Consider the following 25,373-nt stretch of genomic DNA (forward strand, 5'->3'; position numbering starts at 1 on the left):
CATTATATCAGACCTATCCTGGTTTTCGTTAGATCTAAGTGATGAAAGGGGCTTGGTACTGGTTAGTGATTGTTGCTCAATCGGAAATGATGTAATGGGCAGAGCTTCCTCCATGATTTCCGGAATGTTTTCCATGTATGAGTAGTAAGAGACCCCCGAAGGGGCTCTAGATTATCGAACAAAGAATAAATAATATGAAAGCGTGAAAAAAAAGGCTTAATAAAAACACTGAAACACTGTCACTGAATCTAGACACTTCTCGACTACAAACTATTACACAAAAATATAGAACCACTTGCACACGTCTAACTAGTAGCGTATCTCAAGTAGAAGTGATGTATGAGCATCAAATGGCTTCAATGACGTCACAACCCAGTTAACCACGCCAGTTTCCTTACAAATGTGTCAAGTAGCAATGATTTTCATGTGCATTGCCCTCCTTCAACATATTGTAACAGCTGGTCTGCTGTATTTGGTGTTATAGCTTAGCGAGTATAACTAGGTACTTGCGTATAATATATTGTTTCAAATTCCTGAACCAGTCATTAAGAAGGGAAGGTTGAAAGAGTCTGGCAATGAAAGCAAAAAGTTAGAGGCAGCAGGAAATCAATATATGATTCTAAATAACTTTCATTCATCTACCTGCAAAGAAACCATATTTATTAAAGGTAAATCTATGCTGTGTAGGCTGTATGTGTATGTTAATTTGAAAATTTATATGTTACCGGTAATACCATTAAAACCCGAAATCCGTCAAAACCAGTTTCATCTAGTAAAAACTAGCTTAAATGTGTGCGTGTATCTAATGCCTACTCACTTCACTTCACAGTGGGCCAGAATCGACCCAAAATGGGACAAAATTATTTTATGTCTCTATTGTTTTCTTGGATGCATAAAATCAATAGTTATTCAATAGTTTTCACTTTTTCTTTAAGTTAAAAGCACTTTCACAACATAATAGTTTTTTATTCAATATCTGATTCCTCATCATTACATTTTCATTACTGACATTTTCTTCATGAATGGCACTTTCTTCTTCTTCCTCACTAGAGTCTTTCAATAGTTGTAATCCTTCCTTCCACAAGGAAGTTTTGTATTTTTTATGTGACTTTCTTGATATTTGAAATGAGAAGATCGGAAGATATGAGAAGGTTGTTGACTAAATCTGTCATTGTATTTTTACGAGTACTTTTCCTTGTGTGGGGCTCTCGATATATTTTGATATCTTTATTATGAGCCTCCTGAACCTCCTCAGATAACTGTGAAATTGGAAGCAGAGCTGAGTTAATAATCTGAGACTCATGGATGAGAATTTTGTGTATGCTAGCTGGGCGGTTAAACTAGGGATACTTCTGAATGAACAATTTTGCATTTTCTAGCGTATATTGATCCAAAGAATCAATTTTAATATATCTTCCGTTAGAAATTACTCGAAGAACAACTGCAAAACGTATAATTAAGTCTTTATCTATCCCAGTGATGAATATGTTAATTCGGGATTTGAGAAGAATCTTCTAGGAGTATTCCGTTGTTTGAGGTTCCACTCTCTCCTGGTTTAGGTTTGTCCACAAGAAGTCCCATCTCATTTGGAAACCGACTCTGAATTTCTTCCTATCTCCTATTCAACATGTTTTAACAGCTGTGGCTACAGCCTTGAAAGAGAGCTAATGGCAGATATTAATAAAACTGCTTGAGAGTGAGTGAGATGTATCGGACAACTCAGTGAGTGGTAAAGGGTCGAGTGAGTGATTAGTCTGAATTTCATATTAATAAATATTTTCCCCTCCTGGACATATCTCACTCGTGACTCTGAGTTGTTACTCGCATTTTATCGCCTAGACATAGCTGTGCAAGTTATCAATGTTTAGACTAGAGCTCCTTGCAGAGGGAAGTCTTCCTCACATTCGATTTGTAAATATACTTTTGTTTCTATCATAGAGGAGGAAAGTGTGCAGTTTCAAACTTCATTTGTTAATATTTTGAAACAACACCACATATTATTCACTAAATCAGTTACCGGAAATGAGAAATAGGAAGTCTTTTCCTCTTCACAAAAAAAAAAAAAAAAAAAAAAAAAAAAAAAAAAAAAAATCTTATGAATGTGTAACAATATAATGTGATGATAAACTTGCCTATATGTATACGCTGTATATTTTTAGTATTTCATGTCTAATGACTCGTCTGAGTGATACAACCTGTTCGGTAATTCTACTCTATCTTCCTTCACTTCGTCCTACAGTAATGAAACTTCATAATCTTCAAATAGGTGTTTAGTTACATCGTGCGATATAAGGCAGCACAATATGATCAAAGACAATTTCCATTGTAACTCTTATTTTGCTACGGAAAATTGGAAATTGTTGCTTCACTTGGCCGAAACACCTCTATAATCGCACGTTCTTTCGTTACCGGTATATATTTATTGTAGGCTCTTTGCTGTGGAGTGATGGTAAAGTAATAAGCCAAGGAGCAATTCTGTGGCTCCAAGGCAAAATGTGTTAGGCCTCTATGTCATTTCTTTCACTTTTCAAGAGCGAGCATGTACAGATATAATTTGAATAACCTTATAAAATCGTAGGAATTGTGTTTCATAACAATGGATTAGACAAAAAAATAATAGAGATATACATGTTATCTTTTGCCACAATAAAGATACCAGCAGGATGCACACATTATCACAAAATCTCATTTTCAACAAAAATTTAAATATAGAAATAATTATCCACGCTTGTGAATTCTTCCTTGACATTGCAGGTAGCTCGTACATTAAAGCTCGCAATACCTTTTTGTTTTGCTAAAATACTCATCGGCATGTTGATTTTTTAAAATAAAAATATTGGTATAATTCACAGCTTCAATGACGTCAGGAAATGAATACTTCCTTTTTGCATTCTGTAACGCTTGGACAGTTGTTGGAAATTGAAAGCAAATAAATGCTTTTAATTTCAAAGAATCTGCAACTTCCCAGCAGTTAGAATTTGTTTTATAAAAGAAAGCTATAAGGATAATGACTAGGGTACATAGAAGGACATCATGTAAAAAGATATTCCAAAATTTGTACATTGTGAGTAGGTCTACACTCTTTCACTGAGTTCACACCTGTGGAGTAATGGCTAGCGCGTCTGGCCGCGAAACCAGGTGGCCCGGGTTCGAATCTTGGTCAGGGTAAGTTACCTAGTTGAGGTTTTTTCCGAGGTTTTCCCTCAACCCAAATTTGAGCAAAAGCTGGGTAACATTCGATGCTGGACCCCGGACTCATTTCACTGGCATTATCACATCTCATCTCATTCAGACGCTAAATAACCTGAGATGTTGATACAGCGTCGTAAAATAACCTACTCCAGGGTAACTTACGTTAGTCGGCAAACTCGCTAGCTGCTGATCAGGAACTGCACTCGGGCTTGGGTTAGATTTTTCCTTGGACTGATTACCTGGTTGAGTTTTTTTTTTTCCGAGGTTTCCCCAAACGTAAGGCAAATGCCAAATAAACTATAGCGAATCCTCGGCCTCACTTCATCTCACAAAAAAATTGTTTAACTCTTGTTTCGTATCTTGAAGCTTTAATGCTAACACAAGATCTATGGAATACAATGAAATGAAAAGTGACATGGTACCATGGGAAATATCCATATCCTCTTGAACGCCCATTTGAAAACCTGGATCGCCCACAAATAGTAAGAAAATGCTCATTTTCATTTCATTATCGAGAGCTCTTCCTCTTCTGCCATTTGAATCTTGCAAGAAATTCCGCGCTAGTCACTGTACGTTCTCCTTCTTAAATTTGTACAAATGTTTGTAACTATGTTTACAAGCTTGTCTACGATGTTTATACCTTTTCTTCTGCGTTATACAACAATAATATACCTCGTCATTACGATTTTTTAACTTCACTCAACCGCTTTGAGTCACCTATTCAGTTAACTCAGAAAGTTGATAGTATAAAGTCAATTATATGAGTGAGTAGTAACGTTCATTAATATGGAATAGTGACTTGTCTCTCGTCTGTTGCGTCATCGAGAGTTGTAACTCAAGGATCAAAGGTCAGTGCCAGACTGATTGAGAGATAAGTATGTTTATTAATTCACATGCGAGTTAGAACTCGGAATTGTCGAGTGATAAATAACAACTCAAAATTATTAATATCTCCCATTGTAACCAAGGCGATAGCGCACCAGTCAGTCCTAGGCCGTGCGCTTCAGACAGTGGTGTGTGTTACGTGGTCATATTCGTGAATAAGGAAATAACAATGGCTGAGAATGTTAGAACAAAGGGTAGGTTTTATTAGGAATACATGTAATTTTGAATTGGTTTATATAGAGTGTAAATATTTGTGATAACTTGGAGGAATGCAATTTAAGCTAATATATTTTACTTTTCAATATTTAAAGAGGGTTATAAAGTGCGTGTCACTCGATGTTACGAAAACTTTTGTGCCGATGGTTTAAACAGATCCTATAGATTGCAGAGAAGTCGTATTCAGCTGCAGCTACTTGCACTTTTCTGATTAATATGCGAAAATTCAGATACCTACGTACAGTATTACGAGGGGGATCCAGGAAATAACGACCGTTCGCGCATACCCGCCGTGCAGCTGACTCCCCTTCCTTGTTTGAAGGTCAACTGGCTTCCTTAACATGTGTTCTCATAATGTTGTGAGTACTGGTTGCAACAAGTCGCCATTGTGCATTTTGTGTTACTTCAAAATGAACGACGCGATTGATAATCCCGCCGACTGTGAGGTGAGGAGTGTGATTCGATTTTTGAATGCCCGACATTTGAAACCTGCAGAAATTTACCGGCAATTGAAAGAAGTGTATGGTGATACTGTAATGAGTGAAAGAAATGTGAGAAAATGGTGCGAAATGTTCAACAATGGGCGAACAAATGTCCACGATGAAACTCGACCCGGACGCCCATCACTCATCACAGAAGATCTGAAGACTAAAGTGAACGACAGAATCTTGCAAGACAGGCGCACATCACTCGATGAATTGCATATTGCCTTTCCTGACATTTCTCGTTCTTTGCTTGGTGAAATTGTGTCACAACATCTTGGCTACCACAAAATCTGTGCACGATGGGTTCCACAGCAACTGAGTGACCAACACAAAACTCAGAGAATGGCCTCAGCATTGACATTCTTGATGCGATATCACACAGATGGAGACGCCTTTCTTGATCAAATTGTGACTGGTGATGAGACCTGGGTGTCTGACAACACTCCAGAGACCAAGCGCCAATCACGTCAATGGCATCATCCCTCATCACCCAAGAAACCGAAAAAATTCAAACAGACTCTCTCAACACAAAAAGTCATGGCTACTGTCTTTTGGGATCGCAAAGGTGTTCTTTTGCTGGATTTCATGCCAAAAGGCACTACGATGAATGCAAATCGTTATTGTGAGACTTTACGAAAACTACTGCGAGCCATCCAAAACAAGAGGCGAGGAATGCTTTCGAGAGGAGTTGTGCTTCTTCACGACAACGCCCGCCCGCACACTGCTGCTTCAACTCGAGAATTGCTGGATCAATTCGGTTGGGAAATCTTTGATCATCTGCCCTATAGTCCAGACCTTGCTCCTAGCGATTTTCACCTTTTCACTAAGCTGAAAGACTTTCTGGGTGGTACGCGTTTTGGAAGTGATGAAGAGTTGAAGAAGACAGTGAACACCTGGCTTAATGAACTGGTGGCAGAGGAGTATAACACAGGAATTCTAAAGCTAGTGAACAGATACGACAAATGTTTAAATGTAGGTGGTGATTATGTAGAGAAGTAAAGGAAGCTTCAGTTATGTAACAGACTTTGTTTTTTCAAATAAATATATATTTTTTTAATTATTACAACAAAACGGTCGTTATTTCCTGGATCCCTCTCGTATTAATTACTATTCCACTGCTGTTTTTTACACTGTAAAATCATGGAAGCCTTGCTGCAAATAATAATGATAAGACAGCTGTTCATGAGTTTGTTATTTCATAATTAGGATAACGTGAAAATTGTCAACAAGATTTTTCTTCAGAACTAAAGAAAAAAAATAGTTCATTCTGCAGTAATTAGAATAAAAGATAGCAGTATTGCTACAGAATGAAAAATAAATAGGAAGAAAAATTGGCAGTTCACTGGATCAAGAATTTAACCTGCCCCCTGTAATAAATTTCATGTTGAACATGTGGCTGGATGTTCATAGTTGTATAGTCATTCTGCTCATCCAAGAAAATTGTTCTCTGAATCATCTAAGAAGACCAAGAGGAGGAAAACTGAACATCTCAGAGAAGCTGCTGATCCTGCTGCGCTTGTTCTTGCTACTCAGATAAGTATGAAGGCTTCTGGTAAAGAGAAGCAGCTAAACTAATGGAAAATGCTGTAAGTACACCAACCCGTGTGGCAAAAATTCCAACTGCATATAACGAGCATAGTGGTTCCTGCAAAAAATGTTGCAAAATATAGTGGTGATGACGTTTTAGCCCTGATAATGGGTACGAAATTATCTAAGTACCAGTACACTTTATTGAGACTACAAGAAAATGTAGAAATGTAGATTTATATCCAGCGTACAATGAAGTTCGAGAAGCAAAGCTGCATTGCTATCCATGTGATATTACTCTGACAGAAATAAGTGCAGAAGTGAAGTTACAGAGTCTGTTAGATCATACAGCCAGACGAATGAGTTTAGTGCTCACCAGGATCCCTACTATGAATATACACTGTCAAAAGTATTGTAAAAAAAAGTTCATTTTTTCAATTTTGTCCCATTTTTTATTCAGTCTGGCCCACTGTGCACTTGCGTGATTCAGATTCCGCATATATCGGATAGATGGCAGGACTATGATCCATTTTGAATTGTACACCACTTCGGCAGACCACGCTGTACATGATGTGTATCATGTGAAGAGTTATGTCGTGTACTAGGGTGAGTGTATGTGTAAGTGTTCGTGTAAGTGTAGTGTAGGGAATGGGTGAGGATGATAATGAAGAGGAAGGGAGAAGGGGAAATATGGTGCCAGCACATAGCCTACTCCTGTCGAATAGCAACAAGGGGGCCACCAGGCTTAACGTCCTCATCCAATGGTCTAATCACTATCAACAGTGACATATGCCGTCTCTTCATATGCACTGCAGAGAGATTTGGGATTTAACCCAGGCATATTGGTGCACAATTTAGTGATTAGAAGTTCTGCACTGCCACAAATTTTACATGAAAATCTCTGATCCCACTGGGAATTGAACCCACCGGCTAGTCTGGAGGCAGACGTGCTGCCACAGAGCTAACTTGGCAGACCTGCTTAAACAAATGTACATAGATAAAAAGCGAGTTTTCGTAAGATCTAGAATCAGTGAGAGGTTCGGTTTGGTTTGTTTAGGCTAGACCAGGCCTGGGCACTAGTAACTCATTCGAGTCACTGCCGATTTCCCCTTAACTCCCCACTCCACCTTCCCTGGCTGAGACAATTAGACAGGAAGGTAAGCATTACTGAGTGACAGATTGTATAAGGCAGGCATCACAGTTTTTACAAACTTTCAGCTCTCGCTGGTTACCTGCAATCCATCACGATGCATAGAGCCTTTTGTGTGTTTGTTTATAAGGCAGTGTAAGCGAAAAAGACATGGGTGGGGGTTTCAGAGTTCCATTTCAATTCCCTGTTGTGCCCAGAGCTGGGGTAGACCTTACGAAAACTCGCTTTGCATATACACTTTTTGTTTATGCCTTTGTTTGCTTAAACTAGTCTTTACAGGCCTATTTGAAACTGGTTTTGATGGATTTCGGGTTTTGAGATAACATAATATACCGTAAATTAAAGTAACATGCGTACATTCACTGGGATAATGACAAACGTAAGCACATGTATGCTGGTTGCAAAATTATTCATATGCTAATGTAAAATATGTTGTGTTGGAAATTATGTAAAAAAGTTACAAAGTATTTTCCCAATGAGGATGAAATCAAAATATTTTACAGCACCTGAAGAGCTTTAATATATGAATGTTTGTAGCTACAAAAAGTATAGAATTTTGTCTTTCATTTTTGCAGTATAGAGGAAAATTTAAAATATATAATTCAATCATGACATATGTATGAAATTTAACAACACTGTATTGTACTTAAAGCAATATATACCGATTTTTTTTGCTACTAATATTTTATTTGAGAAATCAGACATGCACTGGACATTTTGGGCCCCATTGCGCCTTCATATTACAAAGTAAGTTTCTTAAGAATGTCAAGAATATTGGAAATCATATATAGCTGACAGTTTTATACACTTTTCTCAAAACTAGCAGAAAGGAACATGTGTAGTTTCTCAAATAACTGATTGAATAATTTTAAAGCACCACAGAAAAAAATAAATCACTAAACTGGAGAATTAGGTACCGCAGCTTTCAACATGGCATTGCAATGATAATCAAGTACACAATGTTGCCAACATTGACGTCATTACCAGGAGAAATTTATTTTTTTCTCGTTCACTCCCTCATTCTCAACATTACTGAGAGATAGCTTCACTATTATAGTCCATGGAGTGCAGTTTCATAGAAAGGACTTTGCCGACAGACCTTCTACTGCCCCCTACTAATTGGCTGTCATAAATGTGTTCTTACTGTGACGAAAATCTTGTCTTTGCCTGTTAGTAACCAATCACAACCCTCGTTCAGAAGAACTGACAGGATCCTGTCAAATCCACGTGGAGGCAGAGTTGCCAAAGATTTTCTGAATTCCAAGAATCCCATCAGTTAACATGAAAGTATAATTGAGAGTGTATTCTGTAGTATTCATTGAGCGGTGAGCTCGTGATATTACGTTGCTTTTTTTTTCAAAACACGTGGTGTCCAGATGAGGATGACGGCCACTAATCCTCTCATTTCGAAGGTCGCCAAGATTGTGGCAACTTTGCCATGTTGGGGCGATGGACTGGTCAGAGGTGTTTGTGTAGAAAGTCATAAATCTGTAAGGGGGTGTTCAAAGGAACCACCAAACTGCACTCCATGATATAAAATTGACTGTAGCAACAAGTTTAGATAAGGAGATAAGTACATTAGTGTTAATTACACACTTTGCCAGTGATAAGGTTGGCTGGGGTTTGACGAGGAGATAATGTATTAATGTCAGTTACACACACTGTTGATTTGAACGATATTCCCTGGACCACATCATATTTCTCATTACTTTCGCCGTGTTAAAGTGTTATGATATCTTCTTTTAGTGTATTAAAAAAGTCGTCATTATACTCCATAGATCTTGCACTTAAAAGTGCAGGGATTTAGTGTTAAAGAATATCATCACCAATTTTACTAGCAACATTTCGATTCTCTTTTGTTTCACATGGCTTAGTATGGCCTGGTCACTAATGACACATGCAGCTCACGACAGAAAGAACTTACTTTGAGATCAAACTATGCATGCGCGGACTTGATTAATCCATTAACGCCCAATGGTCTATTTATTGACCCTTGCACACTCGACTACATTAGATTTTTTTATTGGCGCCCCACTGATTCAATATTAATGATCATCATAAATATATCATGTAAGATGTTAACTAAACTTGCCATCATTTTATCCTCCTTCAAAAATAAGAATTCATTAAGGTATCTTAGTTCGAATTATTTAGGTATAAAATAATGTCGCACTGTGTAAGGAATATAATTAATTTTCCGTATTATAATGTGTCGATATTGTTATTGATTTGTGATTTAGTAGTGTCAAGGTTATTACTATTGCATCACAAAAGAAAAACACAAATTTATGTAAAATGATTGGAGCAATATGAACTGAAACGGCTGCGGTCTATAAATAGACTGCTGGGCACTTATGATATCACGTGAAAATAACAGTGGAGAAAGGTGTGTCATTGCATTCTGTACCACAACGGTTGATATCAGCAAGTGACTGTCGGCAGTAGGACTGTGCTATTGCAAGTAGATTAGCATCTGAAAGATGATTAGCACCTATTCGATTCCCAGAACATGTTATTGTATGCCCTAAATTGGAAATAAATGTGATACGGTGTACGTCTGCAGTGTATACATTTTTGAACAATGGATATATTCCTTCTTTCTTCTAAGTACAGAGGTCTATAAAATATGCAATAATATTTCTCGACCAATAAAGAAAACCATGCATCCTATTTTCACCAACATATTATAACAGTAAACAGAAAAAAATTCAATATTGTGATGGTACGATATATTGCTGTCCTGTGCTGTGGCATCATGGTCTAAGGCATCCTGTCTAGGACTCGCATTACGGAATGAACATGGTTCGAGTCCTCATGGGGGAAGAAATTTTGTCATAAAATTTCGGCCAGTGTATGGGACCAGTGCCCACCCAGCATCGTGATGCACTTAGGGAGCTACGATAGGTAGCAAAAATCCGGTTTCACAAACTAGCTACAACGGCTGGGAGGATCATCGTGCTAACCACACGGTACTTCTATTCTGATTGGATGATCGTCCACCTCTGCTTCGGCACGTGGACGTAAGGTCAGTAGCCGGCTGGTCGGTCTTAGCCCTTCATGGGCTGTAGCACCAAGGATTTACTTTTTTACGACATATTGCTTCGTTTTCTTTCGTAATATTATGTCAGATGGTATCACTTTTGACTAATTTCTTCTGTGGCCAACATCACATTGAGGTTTTCTATTCCCTGTGTAAAAAATCTCTGGTAAGGACACAGCTGAAATGACGTCAATAATAGGCACGACTTTGTCTTAGGCAGCAGAGTTGTGCTGAATGTGCTCGATTGCATTGTACATCCTCATGCTCACGACACATAATTTGATAATTTTTTTTATAAGTAGAGACCTTTTGCTCCACCTTCAGGATCTTGGTTTCCGGGTTACAGAAACTGTGAGAGAAAACAGAATGGATGCCTTTACTCTTCAGGATACGAAATTACTACAGAATGCAGTACGAGAGTCCTGCGATTATACATTTGACACTAATAGTGAAATTCTGTTCGTGAAGTGGGATGACAACAGATGTGTACCTGTAGGATCAAACTTTGATGTAGGGGCTTCTGCAAGCAGGTGGGACAGAAATATAAGACAGAATATAAGTGTGCAGCAACAACAGGTCATATTTTTTTAGTAGGTTATTTTATGACACTTTATCAACATCTTAGGTTATTTAGCGTCTGTTTGAGATGAAGATAATAATGCCAGTGAAATGAGTCCAGGGTCCAGCACCGAAAGTTACCCAGCATTTGCTTATATTGGGTTGAGAGAAAACTCCGGAAAAATCTCAAGAAATACGGTAAGTACATGCGTGGAGTGGACCATCATGATTGGTTAGCAGGGAAATATGCCACTTCAATTCATGGAAAAAAGTGGTACTAAGATCTCTTTGTCAGAATGCTGGATATGGCTATAGTAAATGGTTGGATTGTCTACAGAGAAATACATGGACGAGACTCCCTGGACCTACTTGAATTCAATATCTCTAGATATTTTCGAACTGCAAGAGAATGGAGTGCCCTATTCCATCACCTCGATGAGTGAAATTTGGTATGAGGATAGATAGTAGAGGTCATTTCATGGCAAAACGACCCTCTCAGAAACACTGCCAGATGGAATGGTGTAAATGCAGACCAGTAACATTCCGCAAGAAGTGTGATTAAACCCTCTGTCAAAAATGCTTTGAGCCTTACCACACTCGGTAAAGACAGACATTACTAAAATAAATGTGTTTCATTATTGCTGCAGCATTGTATTGTTGCATTAAATACTAAAATGTCATAAATAAATTTATTTATATTGGTGTAAATGTTTCTGGTTATACTACATTAAATACACAAAAAAATATATTTACTTTATTGCAAATGAATACGCAGATATCATAAGTGCCCAGCGGTCTATTTATAGACCGGGTGATTTTCAGCTACTTGGTGCACGGCAGAATAAACAAAACATATTCTTGGCATCTTATGGATTAAATTTATGAAATAGATATATTATTTTCGTTTTTTTTTAATAAAAATAATTTGGGCGTTAATGGGTTAATAAAAACCTAAACTAACCAAACCTAATCTTCGTATATACAAGATGTGTAACTGGAGTACAAAGGGAACTTCATTTGATTAGGAATGTACACGCGAAAATAAATCCAGATAAGGATCACACTGACACTACAAGAGAAGTCTGTGCATGCGCAGTGTGATCTCAGAGCCAAGTTCTTCCTGTCATGAGCCCCAATGGCGAGCATATTTGGCACTGCTGTATGGTATGCATTATCCAGTTGTTCCAAATGAATAAAAGTTTTTTTTTTTTTAAGTTGACTCTTCAAATGCCATAGATAGAATAATACAGAGTGGACCCCTCGAACTTTCCTGGTTTCCATTACTTCTAAAAAAGAAACAGAAAGAACAACAATAATAAAGACAATACGCCTTATATCCACCCTTCATGTCTAAAAAGCGAAGAATCGAGGAATAGAGGCTCAATATGGCATATTTGAAATTCTGATGGCATCTGCAGCAAGGCAACATGAAGAGGATGAATGCCAGATCTTCGGGAAATTTTTGGCTAAAAGACGTAGCAATGTTCATCCATAACACAGAGCAAAGTCCAAATGCTATTATAAACAGTTCTTTCTACAGTTTACCGTATACATTGTTCTCAACATTGTACTGTAATGTTCATCCATCACAATGCCTGTTACCATATTAAGAGAGTTCCTTCAATTCTCCTGACCTTGTCAAGCACTGCACTGATTACACTCAATTAAAGCTCAAATTTTTCTAGCATCAAGTACGTCCAATTGGCAAGATGTGGATATGAATTTTCAGGCTCTCTTCATTTTTAAAAATAGTGTTTTATGGTGTTACTTAACCTTTTATATATTGGTAGAAAATAAGAACACCTACCTGTAGACTTCTGACACATTACCTGTGCACTCGGCAGATGCCAAAGTGGTAATTGCCTCGCTATAACTCACTACAAAAATATAAGTTCAAGGAGGCCTACTTAGCACAGCGTAATACACAAATACACTATTACGTTATCCCACAAATTAAATAAACACAACAAAAGCAGGAAATTTACCCATTTTCAGAACCACATGACAAGCAGACGTGTTCTTTACTCAGAGAGAAAAATTAAAGTTTTCTGGAAATGTAGTAGTGTAGCGCAGAGTCTTTCTCTCTATCTTTTAACACCATTTTCTCCATTAACTAATGGTCAGAAAACGCACAGAAAAAGTGTTATGCCCTCTCACTGTGAGAGTGTCACATAATAACATTAAAGAACTTATGGTATTATATTATGATATGTTAGGAAGGCAAATCTCGTTGCTCGCAATCACAAGCTTTGTGATGAACTGATGAGAACGCCGCTAACTCTGTCATAAGAGTAGCCAGTATCAACACTCAATAATCCCCATTCAGACTTAAATTCAAAGAAAATACCGCCAGTCATTGTATCAGCCGGACGCTTGGGAGTTCAGTTTAATTTGAAACGGTAAAGGGTGCAGTTGTTTTGTACCTAGGTGATTTATATTTTAATATTCATTATAATGAGTGAAAGTCGGAAAAATCTCAGTGGTTCTCAATACTAGAAACACCTCTTATTGAGGTTCTGGCTGATATGTAAATCTATTACCAGACAGTACATCTCATTTGACGATATGTGTCAGAGGATGAACTGCATCTAAAATCTCATTAGTGTAATATGTAGCTAGTTAGCGTTGTATGCAATGGAGGGGGGAAAGGAACTGGTCACCCTACCCCATTATCTCCTGGCCTAGTTGCCTTATGAGTGATGCCTTGATGGTGTCACTTGTGGGTTCCAGACCTGTCTTCGGACAGTTGACTAAACAACAATACCGGAAACTCGAGAAAGACAAGGCAATAAAAAGAGAGGAAATGGTGAGAAAAAGTGCAAAAATATGTGTTATTTAAAAAACAAACATAGCCAGCTTGTTCCAGTTCGAGTCCAGGTACATCAGAGTGTAATAATGTGGTGAACAGCAGTTACCGAAAATAGTGCAGCGTGTGGTTCATTTTAGTCAGGCGTTTCTGATATTAGAAACAGTAATAATGACGCAGAATCAATTATTTCATTTGATCCAAATGACGCATATAGGGCGAAATAAGGGGCAGAAATATTTTTCTCTGCCTAGAGGCGTCAAGTAGCTAGATTCGACCCTGCATGTTAACACACCGGATGATGCAAGAAACATGATGCATGGCACATGGAGCGTGACACATAACGCCATGTTATTTGATCTAATGAGTCATTCAGTGTGGAGTCATCAGATGGAGATCTTCTGCTATTGTCAATAATAAGAATGCGAAGATAAAGGCATAGGTTTCGGATTCATTGGTTCAAAACGTTGAAAATCATGGTGCTTGTAGTGTTTTATTGGTGGAGTTAGAACAGCATCCAGACAAATTCACAGAATATTACAGAATGTCCAAAGAATCATTTGAAGATACAGCAAACTGTGAATATTCCTAATAGATGGAAAACATGTATGAGTATTACACAAGCACATGGACTTTTCACTCTGATTTCAGACTTGGGTAGAAATAGTGTTGGTGCTAGGGTTGCCAACTATTTTTGAAGAAAATATGGGAGACTAAGTGGTCTACAATATTTCACATAAAAAAATTGAAAAATTATTAAATTCAGTTAGCGGCACTAAAAACAATTTTATTGTACATTTTGGCAGTTGGCTTAAATTAAAGTATTTTGAGATATTTTATCTAGTGTAATAGTTTCAAACAAATTGTAAAAATTTCCTACATGAGTAACTGAAGTTGACTGTGATTTGCAGTTCTGATTTGATTAAAGTGTCGCGCTCCTTTTTCGAACATCTGAGGATTGCAAGACTTCATATGTGAGTATAGGTATATATCAATGTTAACAAGCTTGAGTTGGCCATAAAGTCATTTAAATATGTGCTCCTGCATATATGACTTACCGGTATATGTCTAAATTGCAGGTAGTAGGCCATTGATGATATAATGAGGAGAGTTCGGCTGGCACCGTGCATCGTGTCCCAGCATAGCTCAGTTGGAAAGAGCGCTCAGCACGCAGAGTTGAGACGTCCTGGGTTCGATTCCCGGTGCTGGAACGAATTTTTCACAAAATTAATAGGTATCTACATGTTGACTACTAACAAAAAATAGTAGCCTTGATTATTCAATGTGGATGCGAGACCATATATACGAATGTATGTATATATCTGATTACTTAATGTTCATAACAGAAAACACTCTTTGTATAAGCTTAGCTGCACATTCCAGGGCATCTCTGGAACAAGAGAATCCATCATATAAATCACCTTCAACCACGTAAAAATTAAATGTTTCAATTAATTTTTACATTATGCAAAAATAAGGTAGGAAAAAGTTTGAAGAGAAGAGAAATGCGGAAGTCGGGAGACTGTTAAAAATTGGATGGTGCCGTATGTTCAAAAATGGGCGAACCAATGTCCATGATGAAGAGAGAACCTCGACCGAGTATCGTGAATGCAGATCTGATTTGTTTGGTTGACAAAAAGGTTAGAGTAAACCGCAGGTTTACCATGTCAGAGCTTAGTGAGGATTTTCCACAGATTAGTCGTACTCTTGTGTACAAAGTGATTACCGAAGATTTGGGCTACTGGAAACTTTCTGCCAGATGGGTTCCTAAACTCCTTTCTGAGGAACAAAAGGCTCAGCCGATGGGAGCAGCACTGTCCTTTCTTGAGCATTACAAAAGAGAAGGTGATGCTTTTCTCGATCAGATTATGAAAGGAGATGAGACTTGGGTGCGGTATGTGAATGCAGAAACAAAGCTTCAATCAATGCAGTGGGGCCATACTCACTCCCTGAAAAATTCCACAAAGTGTCGTCAAACACTTTCCACGAGGAAACTTGTGGCAACTGTCTTCTGGGACAGAAAAGGAATTTTGCTAGTGGAGTTCTTGGAGAGGAATGCCACAATTAATGCTGAGCGTTACTGTAACACACTAACAAACTTGAAAAGCGCAATTTAAAACAAACGTCACAACAAATGTTGAGCTCTGGGGTGATTTTCCTGTATGACAACACCCGGCCGTATACAGCACGTCATATTGCGACCAAACTGCAAGAGTTCAACTGGGAAGTATTGGATCGCCCTCCCTATAGCCCACATTTGGTACCTAGCGATTACCATCTCTTCATGCACATGAAGACGTGGCTTGGCTCGAAGTGCTTTGACAATGACGAAGAGTTGAGAATCAGCGTCGTAGGTTGGCCGAATTCTACGAATGTGGAATTTCAAAGCTTGTCAAATGCTACGACAAGTGTCTCAATGTGACTGGAAAATGTGTGGAAAAATAAATTAGAGTGTACAATTTCAAACGTATTGTAACCCAATTCTGTAACGTCATTCACAGGTTTGTAAAAAATAAATGGCTACTTTATGAATAGCCCTCGTAGAACAAAGATACATATTGCTTTTTTATATAAAAACATTCTAGCATCCCCAGAAAGAGTAAGTTACGTACTCGTGCTCAGAGGGCATTCCACATAATGTTAAGATATTTTATTAAATAACAGAGTAAAAAGTAAAAAAAAGAAAAAGAAAAAAGAAAAAGAAAAAAGAAGAAGAAAAACATATCAGAATAATTGAACTTTAAATTTTCTCTCTAGACAGGAATTTTTAATTGATTTTTTAAAATAAGGAGCATTAGTAAATTGTACACTATCTACCAAAAAGTAATTGCTAGAAGTCATGTTTCTACTGTGCAGTGGTATGCAGACAATAAGGTGACCAGTTGAACTGGCCTGCACAGAGTCCTGATCTCAATCACACTGAGCACCTTTAAGACGAATTGGACCGGCGATTGAGGTTTCGGGAAATTCGGCCAACTTCCATTGTCCAACTGAGTGCCATATTGCAAGAGGAATGACGACGCATTCCAGTGGATATCCCACACAAACTAGTGGAAAACATGCCTGAAAGGGTGGCTGCTGTTATAGCAACAAGAGGTGGTACCACGAGGTTCTAAAGGGGCAAAAATAGTGCCCAATTACTTTTTTGTAGATAGTGTATATTTGGGAATTTAGCTATTAAGTTACCATGTTATAAAGCCTTGCACCGAAATTGCTACTGTGATTATATGCTACAGTTATGATACATTTAGGTTCTGTTAAGCATAATATATGTTTTCTGATCTTTTGGTTTTATATTTATGTCAGTGATGTCAAAGCAAGCGCATTTTTCTGACCTTGCCGTCGTGCGCGGGCATCAAGCGCTAAGTATGGAAAGAGGAAGGGTTGTGTATATGAGTAAGCAGCCTGTAGGATTAAGAAAACAGTGGTGCACAAACTTCAAACGGAACGTGACATTTTATGTCGTTATTTTTATATGGCTTCTTTCTGTTTGATATTATCTATATTGTCTGTAAAACAAAAGTACTAATACCAATTTCTTAATACTGCAGTTGTTTTTAAATGTTAATAACATAATTAAGAGTTAAGAAGGAATATTCACATAAATTCCATAGTAGTACAACTATACTGTACTAAATATCCCAAAAAAAGAGATTGAGTATGACATGACAAGTTGTAATTGATATTGATGATACCTTTAGCCCTATAAAAATAATCAATCAACTAATCAAGAAAATATTACAGTACAAAGCAAAGTTACCTAGGTGCTGTATATGTTTTAAGTGTAACTAATATTCCATAACAAAACTCTTATCACATTATGCTTTTAAGGTGATATTGGTGAGCAACTTCCTATCATCAGAATATTAAATTATTTTCTCGAAATGTGCTGAAGCTATAGAGCTGACATTTTTACAACACATGGGGATGTATCTTTTGCTTATGATGTAACAGTAGTTGCTTTGTTAGTCATTCATTTCCATGCGAATATTTTCAAAACTTTCAATACACTATCTTCAGTAATATGCATTTACGGTATATTAAATTAACGAAAACATTCTGTAAGGCTACTAAATAAATAGGCCTGTATCTGAAAATTTCACTTGTCTATAAAGAAAGTTGAGAAAATATTTCTTTTGAACAAAAAAATCAAACTTGTGAAAAATGAACATTAAAATTAAAACTTACATTCTTATAATGCAATACTTCCAGACAAATCTAAAATTTAACATGGATACAGTTTTAATAAGTTCTCTTCCCTTTATCTATAGAATCAGTGCTGACCATCCCTGAACAGGCTCTCCTGAGCTCTAAAGCACGCGCTTGCTCCTATGGGCATCAATTGACATCACTGATTTATGTGAATATAAATTAAATATATTTCGGTTTTTATGTACGAAATTCAATAATACATTGTTATAAATTTGATGGAAGTCAAATACTTTAAATCCTGAATACAACAGTTCTGAAGGGTTATCAAGAGTTTATTAAGGCATAACTTTATTATTCTTTTCTGTAGCAGAGTTGTTGGCATGGATGGAGGTACTATTAGCACTGTATTAACTTCGTACTTTCTTAAACATCAACCATAGTACACCAACTATTTACTTTTCTTACACATACTGCTACCACCACCATCATTAAAAATTTTCATCAACACTTCAACCATTAATGCTTCATTATACTACTCTGATTGCTCTCTGCAATTTTTTTAGTTGGTTATTTAACGACCCTGTATTAACTACTAGGATATTTGGCATTGATTGTATTGGTAATAGCGTGATGGTATTTGGGAAGATGAGGCTGAGGGTTCGTCATAGATTACCTGACATTCGCATTCGTCTTATGGTTGGAGAAAACCTCGGAAAAACTACCAGTAATGAGCACAAGCTGGAATTGAACCCATGCCCGAGTGCAACTTTGGATCAGCAGGATCCTTGTCCTTGTAAGCTTTTTATTTGTTATACACATTAATGGTAACATTTTCACAATTCACTTTTTTGCTTTAAAAAGCTAACAATTATTGTGTCTACTTACTGATTGATGTCCACGTTTTTCTTCAGTGATACCGTACACCGCAGCATAGAATAATGAATCCACAGAGAACTTGATTTCTTCTTTTCACTTTTCATTTAACAATATTCAAGCATAAACTTTTCAGAAATATTCTCTACTTTTTTTTTACACACTCTTAAAACTTCTTATATTCCTCTTCATACCTCTGTCGCGATTTTGTTGGAATTAATAAATCAGTACAGCTGTTAATGCAATACCATTGACACTTATATTTATAAATAGTCATGGTGACAGTACCGACAATAATAACATTCTTCAAATGTTTCTTGTACATGGCCCTCTATATGAATCGATCACCTACAAAGCAAATGTATATAGCTTCAAATGTTTCTCGTACAAGGCCCTCTATATGAATCGATCACCTACAAAGCAAATGTATATAGCTGGCAACAAAAATTTTACATTTAGACAATATTCAATTTTACATTATTTTTTTTATCAAAGCAGATGAAACTTTGTACAGTACACATGTCGTAACTTCATATTACAATAGTAGACTGGTTATCAAACTCGGCCTGCAGCTTTGTTTGGTTTGTTTTGTGCATTTATAATCGTTAGTTGAGTGTTTAGTTTTGTGTTGTGGGTTTATATTCGTTTGCTGAGTGTTCCATTTACACAGAAACATTTACATAGACCTAAAAATAGTGAAATAAGTATAGTTGTAGTGTTCTGTTTATTTATAGTTGTTATATTTAGTTGGATAAGTTGTCAATTATGCCTAAGAAGAAAAGTATTAGATCTGTACTTAGTTCTGCTCTGAATGAAAGAAGATGGGGTCCTAAAACAGTGAAACAAATTGAGAAAAAATTCTCGTTTTTCATGAAATTGTAGCTTAATGTAGGTGTTCGAAGTGACCACCAACAGCATCCAAACACTACTGATGCCGCTGAACTGCTCCACGAACTAAGTTCCGTAATGTGTCCAGTGTCATAGCTGCACATGACGTTAAATTTTGATTTGTTCTCGTAGCACATCCAGTGTAGCTGGCGTTTCCCAATAAACAACATCCTTTAGGGTCCCCCATATGTAGAAATTGGTGTTAGGTTTGGGGACTGTGCTGGGTACTCGACAGCACCTCTTCGACCTATCCATTAAGCTACAATTTCCCCGAAAATGAGAATTTTATCTGAATTTGTTCTAAAGTTATTTATAAACGAACAGTGTATACTTTTTTAGGCTAATCTGTATTTTAAGTCATGTTATGTTACATTAAAATTAAATTTCAAATGAAAATTCTGAAGAAATTTTAAGAAAACAGCAATAATAAATCTTGGTCAGTATTACTTACTGAAAAAGAATATATAAGGTATCTGATTCTTTTCGACATGATTCAGTAGCAAAATTTCGGATGCTAACTGGTCATGACTGTTTGCAGCACCCTGTTTAAAATTGAAATTTTTTGTTCACCAAAATGCATCCTGTGTAATCTAGAAGACTCTTTGATGAATCAAGAACATTTACGAAAATGTCCAGCTTTGGCATCAGATTTTTTGGATTCGGACTCTAAATTATACTGCAAAGTTGCAAGGTGAATGGAGAACTTCCAAGTGTCTGGGCAATAGATACTGCTGCTGCTGCTATGTTACATTAAACCAAGTTTTATTTAATTTCCATTTCGACATGTACAAAACACAGTTCTGAATTCATTTATGCTTTAGATTGCATTAATGCAATTTCTCCAAAGTATCATTTGTCTCTAATTGGCAATGCATAAACAATGTCACATTACAAAAATTCTGCTAACAAGTTTGGAGTTAGATCTTCTATATAACCTTAAATTATATGTGTTTTTTAGGTTTTCACGGTGAATGTGATTTGGATATTGCACTATGTCCTGGAGCTAACATTTCTAACGTTTCGAAACTACATACAGGTTCCATGATCAGGGCAGAGAGCCTAGGCAAGACCAGACAGTTCGCCTACTCTGCTGGGCATGTAGCGCCTGCTGAGCTCAAATGACAAATTCTGAGGGGAATATCTGTCAGTGACTAAGCTCTTAAGAGGCTTTTGAGGCTCATATAGCCTACCGGTACATATATATTCTTATATGAGGTCTCGCCATCCTCATTGAATAATCAATGAATCGATTCCAGGTGCTGGAACGAATTTTTCTCAAATTAATAGATATTTACAGTATAGCTATCAGAATGCTGCATTGGAGTTAAATCGCTCGCTTGAACTCGGTCGAGTGTCGCACCCTTGAGTGAGGTAAGATCGGTCGTGATACGCTCGTAATAAATAGAAGCACAGTACAAGGTCACCTCACCAACATGTCTTATCTTGTATGGAAGGCGACAAATAAGATACACATATGTTTTGCTCACACGGTAAAAATAAGGCTTTATTTTCTGCGTTTATGACAAACGTTTAATGGAACAGTCAGTGGAACGTACCAAAACAGGAACATGAAGTTATCAATAAAATAGTATGAAAAACTTCGATATACAGTTATTATTGCTAATTCATAATTATTCAATATTTGATTTACCACATATATAATTTGATAGGTCCATACATAGTGTTCCGCCTATATACTGCGACAATGTAGAAACGTTTTACAAAATATTATTGATATAGCAGTAGATTAATAACAATATTAGTACAGAGATAACGTCACAGAAAATATAATAAAACGAATAATCACGCTGCACAACTGTTACAGACGCAAAGATTGATACACTAATTATTAGAGATTATTATTATTATTATTATTATTACTAGAAAACTTGATACAGTTCTTGCATTATCGTGATTGTGTTCTCCGTTTATAATAATTACATTTACATCCAATAACATCTATCAGATATGGCAAAAACAGAATCATTCCTGCGTGGAAAAAAAAAAAAAAAAAAAACATTTACCTACAATATTTATATTACATTTTAATGCAAGTTTTGTAATTGTACTATGGAGAGGTTAGTTAAACACTGCAAAGTTTTGAAATGATAAACATCTTTGATGTTACTACACAGTTCATCACTGTAACAAGAACGAATGTCTAACGCTCGGCTTATACCGTTCGAGGATTTATCGCTCATGACAATTTTACCCATCATGCATGTGCGCTACCTATCGATTATGCTATGAACTACTTAGCACTCGAGCGAAAACGTCGATGCAGACCTCTGATGGCTACTTATAGCCATTGATTATTCAATGAGGATGGCGAGACCTCATATAAAAATATATATGTATATATCAATGTTAACAGTAACTCATGAACTGTTGTTGAAAATGACCATGAAGCCATTTAAATATGCGCTCCTGCATACATGGCTTGAATGTCTTAATTGCAGGTAGTAGGCTATTGATAATACAATGAGAGAAGTTCGGCCGTCACCATGGATCATGTCCCGGTGTGGGTCAGATGGAAAGAGCATTCAGCGCGCACAGCTGAGAGGTTCCGGGTTCGATTCCAGGTGCCGGAATTTTTTTTTCTCAAATTAATAGATTTTGATTCTTAGCAGACCCAAAAAAATTGAGTTATTATACCTAGTAACAATAGGTCTATACGTTTGCAATAATGATGTATCGTAAGACTTGGTTTTCACTACATCCTTCACTGTTGACAGTCATTCCAGGATGCAGAGTTTGGTGCGAGATTTGTGGCAGAAGTCTCTAAACCTCTAAAAAGGCATGGCTACGACCTTGACTCGGAAGCTTGAAGGGGACAAGAGAGGAGATATCAATTCACTACATCTCAGTATGAAACAAGGCTAGCCTTCTGCCAAAATAATATGTCGCGCTATATTGGTGTTCTGGGGGTGATGATGGTCACCTTCTCGTGGTACCCCCTGAACTATGTTTAATGAACATAGAAAAAAAACGACCATCCAACATGCTCCAATGACAAATACAATCCGAAGTAAAATATTTCGGAGGTAAAAAAAGTCCCCTCATTCGGATCTCCGGACGGGGAATATTTTAGCATCACATAAGAAGACAAAACACAATATAATTCTACCTCAGCTGAAGGTCTTACAGTGGAATGCTGGGGGCCTTAATCAAGCCAAGAAAACTAAAATACATAAAATTCTAATAGATAAAGACATTGATATGTTTGCAATAATGGAAGCCAATGTTGCAGCTGAACAATTACAGTTCTTTGTTTTCAAGAACTACAATACATTTCTGGGTCATTTGCGAAATTTGTATGACAAATGGACGATTGAGAACGTCAAAATTAAAGTATTATTTAGTGCATATTCTGCATGTATGAATATAGTGCAATGTCTCTGCCATAGTAATCAGCCACTGTACACTGACCTTGCTTTACAGCATTCTCTACAAGCATCGATGAATCTTTGATGGCACGACGAAATGTCAGGAGTGTTATGGGACAAGACAGTGGATCTTTATAGAAATAGAATTCCTTTGTTTTTATATCAGATATTCTTCAAACAGTGCATAGTTCTTAGAATAGTAACAGAACTAACTTCAGATCAAAAATGAACAATTAGTATATTAAATATCTTAATATCAAATCTTTTACCTAATATAAAATAATAACTTGTTCAGTAATTAACAGAAACCATCATCATCATCATCATCATCATCATCATCATCAACATCATCATCATCGTCATCATCATCGTCATTGCAGGTATTAGGCCTAGTGGCCTGTTATGGTCTCTGTCCATCTTTTCAGGGGGCGTCCCAAAGATCGTCTTCCATGTGGTATATAGTGGAGAATTTGTCTTGGGAGTCTGGAACGGAGTCCCAAAGCCGGTCCAAAGGCTATAAGGTGGCAACCCCACCACTGAACTTACTACTCCTCGGCTAGCAACCGATTAGTAGGACATTTATATGCTTTCAAATCTCCGAACCATTCTTTCAGTAACAATTATCTTAGTAGATTGCCCTTAAGGCGAAGATATTTGAGCTTTAATTTCTTTAATGATAGATAATTAGAAAAAAATTGAGGCTCTGTTTTGAATGATGTAACAGACATGACATGGAGTAACAGATCTGACAAGTAACAGACATGACAAAGCAAATAAGCATGTGCGAACCTAAAGTTTTTTTTTTGGCTTAAAAATCTCCAAAATAGCAACTTAACTACTGCACACGTGTACTATTATGTCCTCTTGATCTTGACTTCATATCTTGTTATTTGTGGAAAACACAACACTAACAGATCTGACAGAGTAACAATTAATGCTTAGACTAAAACATAAAGCAAGAGTATGACACACAAACAAATCAAAATGGGTGAACATAGCAGTACAATCAAGATGGTTTTTTGTGCATCATCTTGGCTTGTGCTGACATTGGTGGATTTCTTTTTCAACTGTGTACCCATAGGAACAGAATGGTGTAACAGAGCTGACTGATTTACTGGACTAGAGTAATTATGCAATCATATTATAAGGAAATATAAAGTCAGACACAAATGCAGAAGTTTTGTTAATATCAAATGTTTCTTTAATTTTTTTTTCAATTACATTATTAAACAGTGCTTTTTCTGTACATAATCGTGCTCCATTTTAAATACTTAACTAGTATGGACAAGGCATTTTAGCTGTTACTATGAGAATTTTATTTTATTCTCGTGAAATATTGCACATCAAGGAAATACTTCTTGTGACTTTACTACATTAGTATTGAAACTACTCACTGTTAAGAATTTATAACTCTATCGTTACCAGTATAAATGCAATAATTGGAAGGGTATGAATTGATGGAACTCATTTGTTATCAAATTCTGCAAATGACACTTCTACAACAGGGAGCTTCTACCTGAAAGCCAGATTTGCATAATATATTCGTTACTTCAGATTTGTCTTCCTCAGTCATTTGTTTAATAATGTTGAAGGTTAAAGTTACCGTATTCCTCTTTTGATGCCAACTAGTATGCCACTAGCTCTTTGCTTGCTTTGGGATCTAAAGGGAAGAAACATTAAAAAAAAGATTAATACAAAACAAAATTATTTCACACATAACAATAAATATTATACACAAACTGAAGGATTACCAATGGGTTCACCTATATCAAGTATATTATCTGAAATCTTTATTCATAATATAGAACAAACACACATACTAAACACTGACAACAACAAACACGCAGAGAGAATAATGTACTGGCATCGATATGTAGGTAACATAATAGCCCTATATAATGGAAACAAAAGACAAATAGAAAACCTACATCAACAACTCAACAAAATACATCCCAAATTAATGTATACAATAGAAACAGAACGTAACCAAGCTATAAATTTCTTAGACATCACCATAACCAAAACAAATAATAGACATGAATTCAAAATATACAGGAAGCCCACCACAACTGCAACACACATACACAATTCGTCTAACCATCCCATACAATATAAACATGCAATTTTCCGTACAAAGACACACAGATTAATTAACATACCAATGAACAATGACAACAATACTGAAGAAATAAACACAATAAAATATATAGCACAA

The 25,373-nt window shown here is 36.6% G+C and overlaps 1 protein-coding gene across 9 annotated transcripts in view; it reads right to left on the reverse strand.

Moving 5' to 3' along the window:
* The window catches only part of LOC138715446 (uncharacterized), a 69,537-nt gene that overhangs the window by 18,628 nt on the left and 25,536 nt on the right, over positions 1–25,373 (reverse strand). For 5 of the 9 annotated variants that reach the window (XR_011336345.1, XR_011336344.1, XR_011336342.1 and 2 more), the window contains one exon: positions 24,451–24,818. Coding sequence is in view for 3 of the 9 variants with exons in the window: in XM_069848357.1 (XP_069704458.1) it covers positions 14,918–15,064; positions 24,762–24,818 (204 nt within the window). In the remaining 6 variants the exon portion in view is untranslated. Of the gene's footprint in view, positions 1–11,729; positions 12,340–14,917; positions 15,065–24,450; positions 24,819–25,373 lie in introns of those variants that run through there. The other 4 variants (XM_069848357.1, XM_069848359.1, XM_069848358.1 and 1 more) reach the window with 2 other exon arrangements.

Source organism: Periplaneta americana, chromosome 15 (assembly GCF_040183065.1).
Source record: "Periplaneta americana isolate PAMFEO1 chromosome 15, P.americana_PAMFEO1_priV1, whole genome shotgun sequence".
Classification (NCBI taxonomy): Eukaryota; Metazoa; Arthropoda; class Insecta; order Blattodea; family Blattidae; genus Periplaneta; species Periplaneta americana.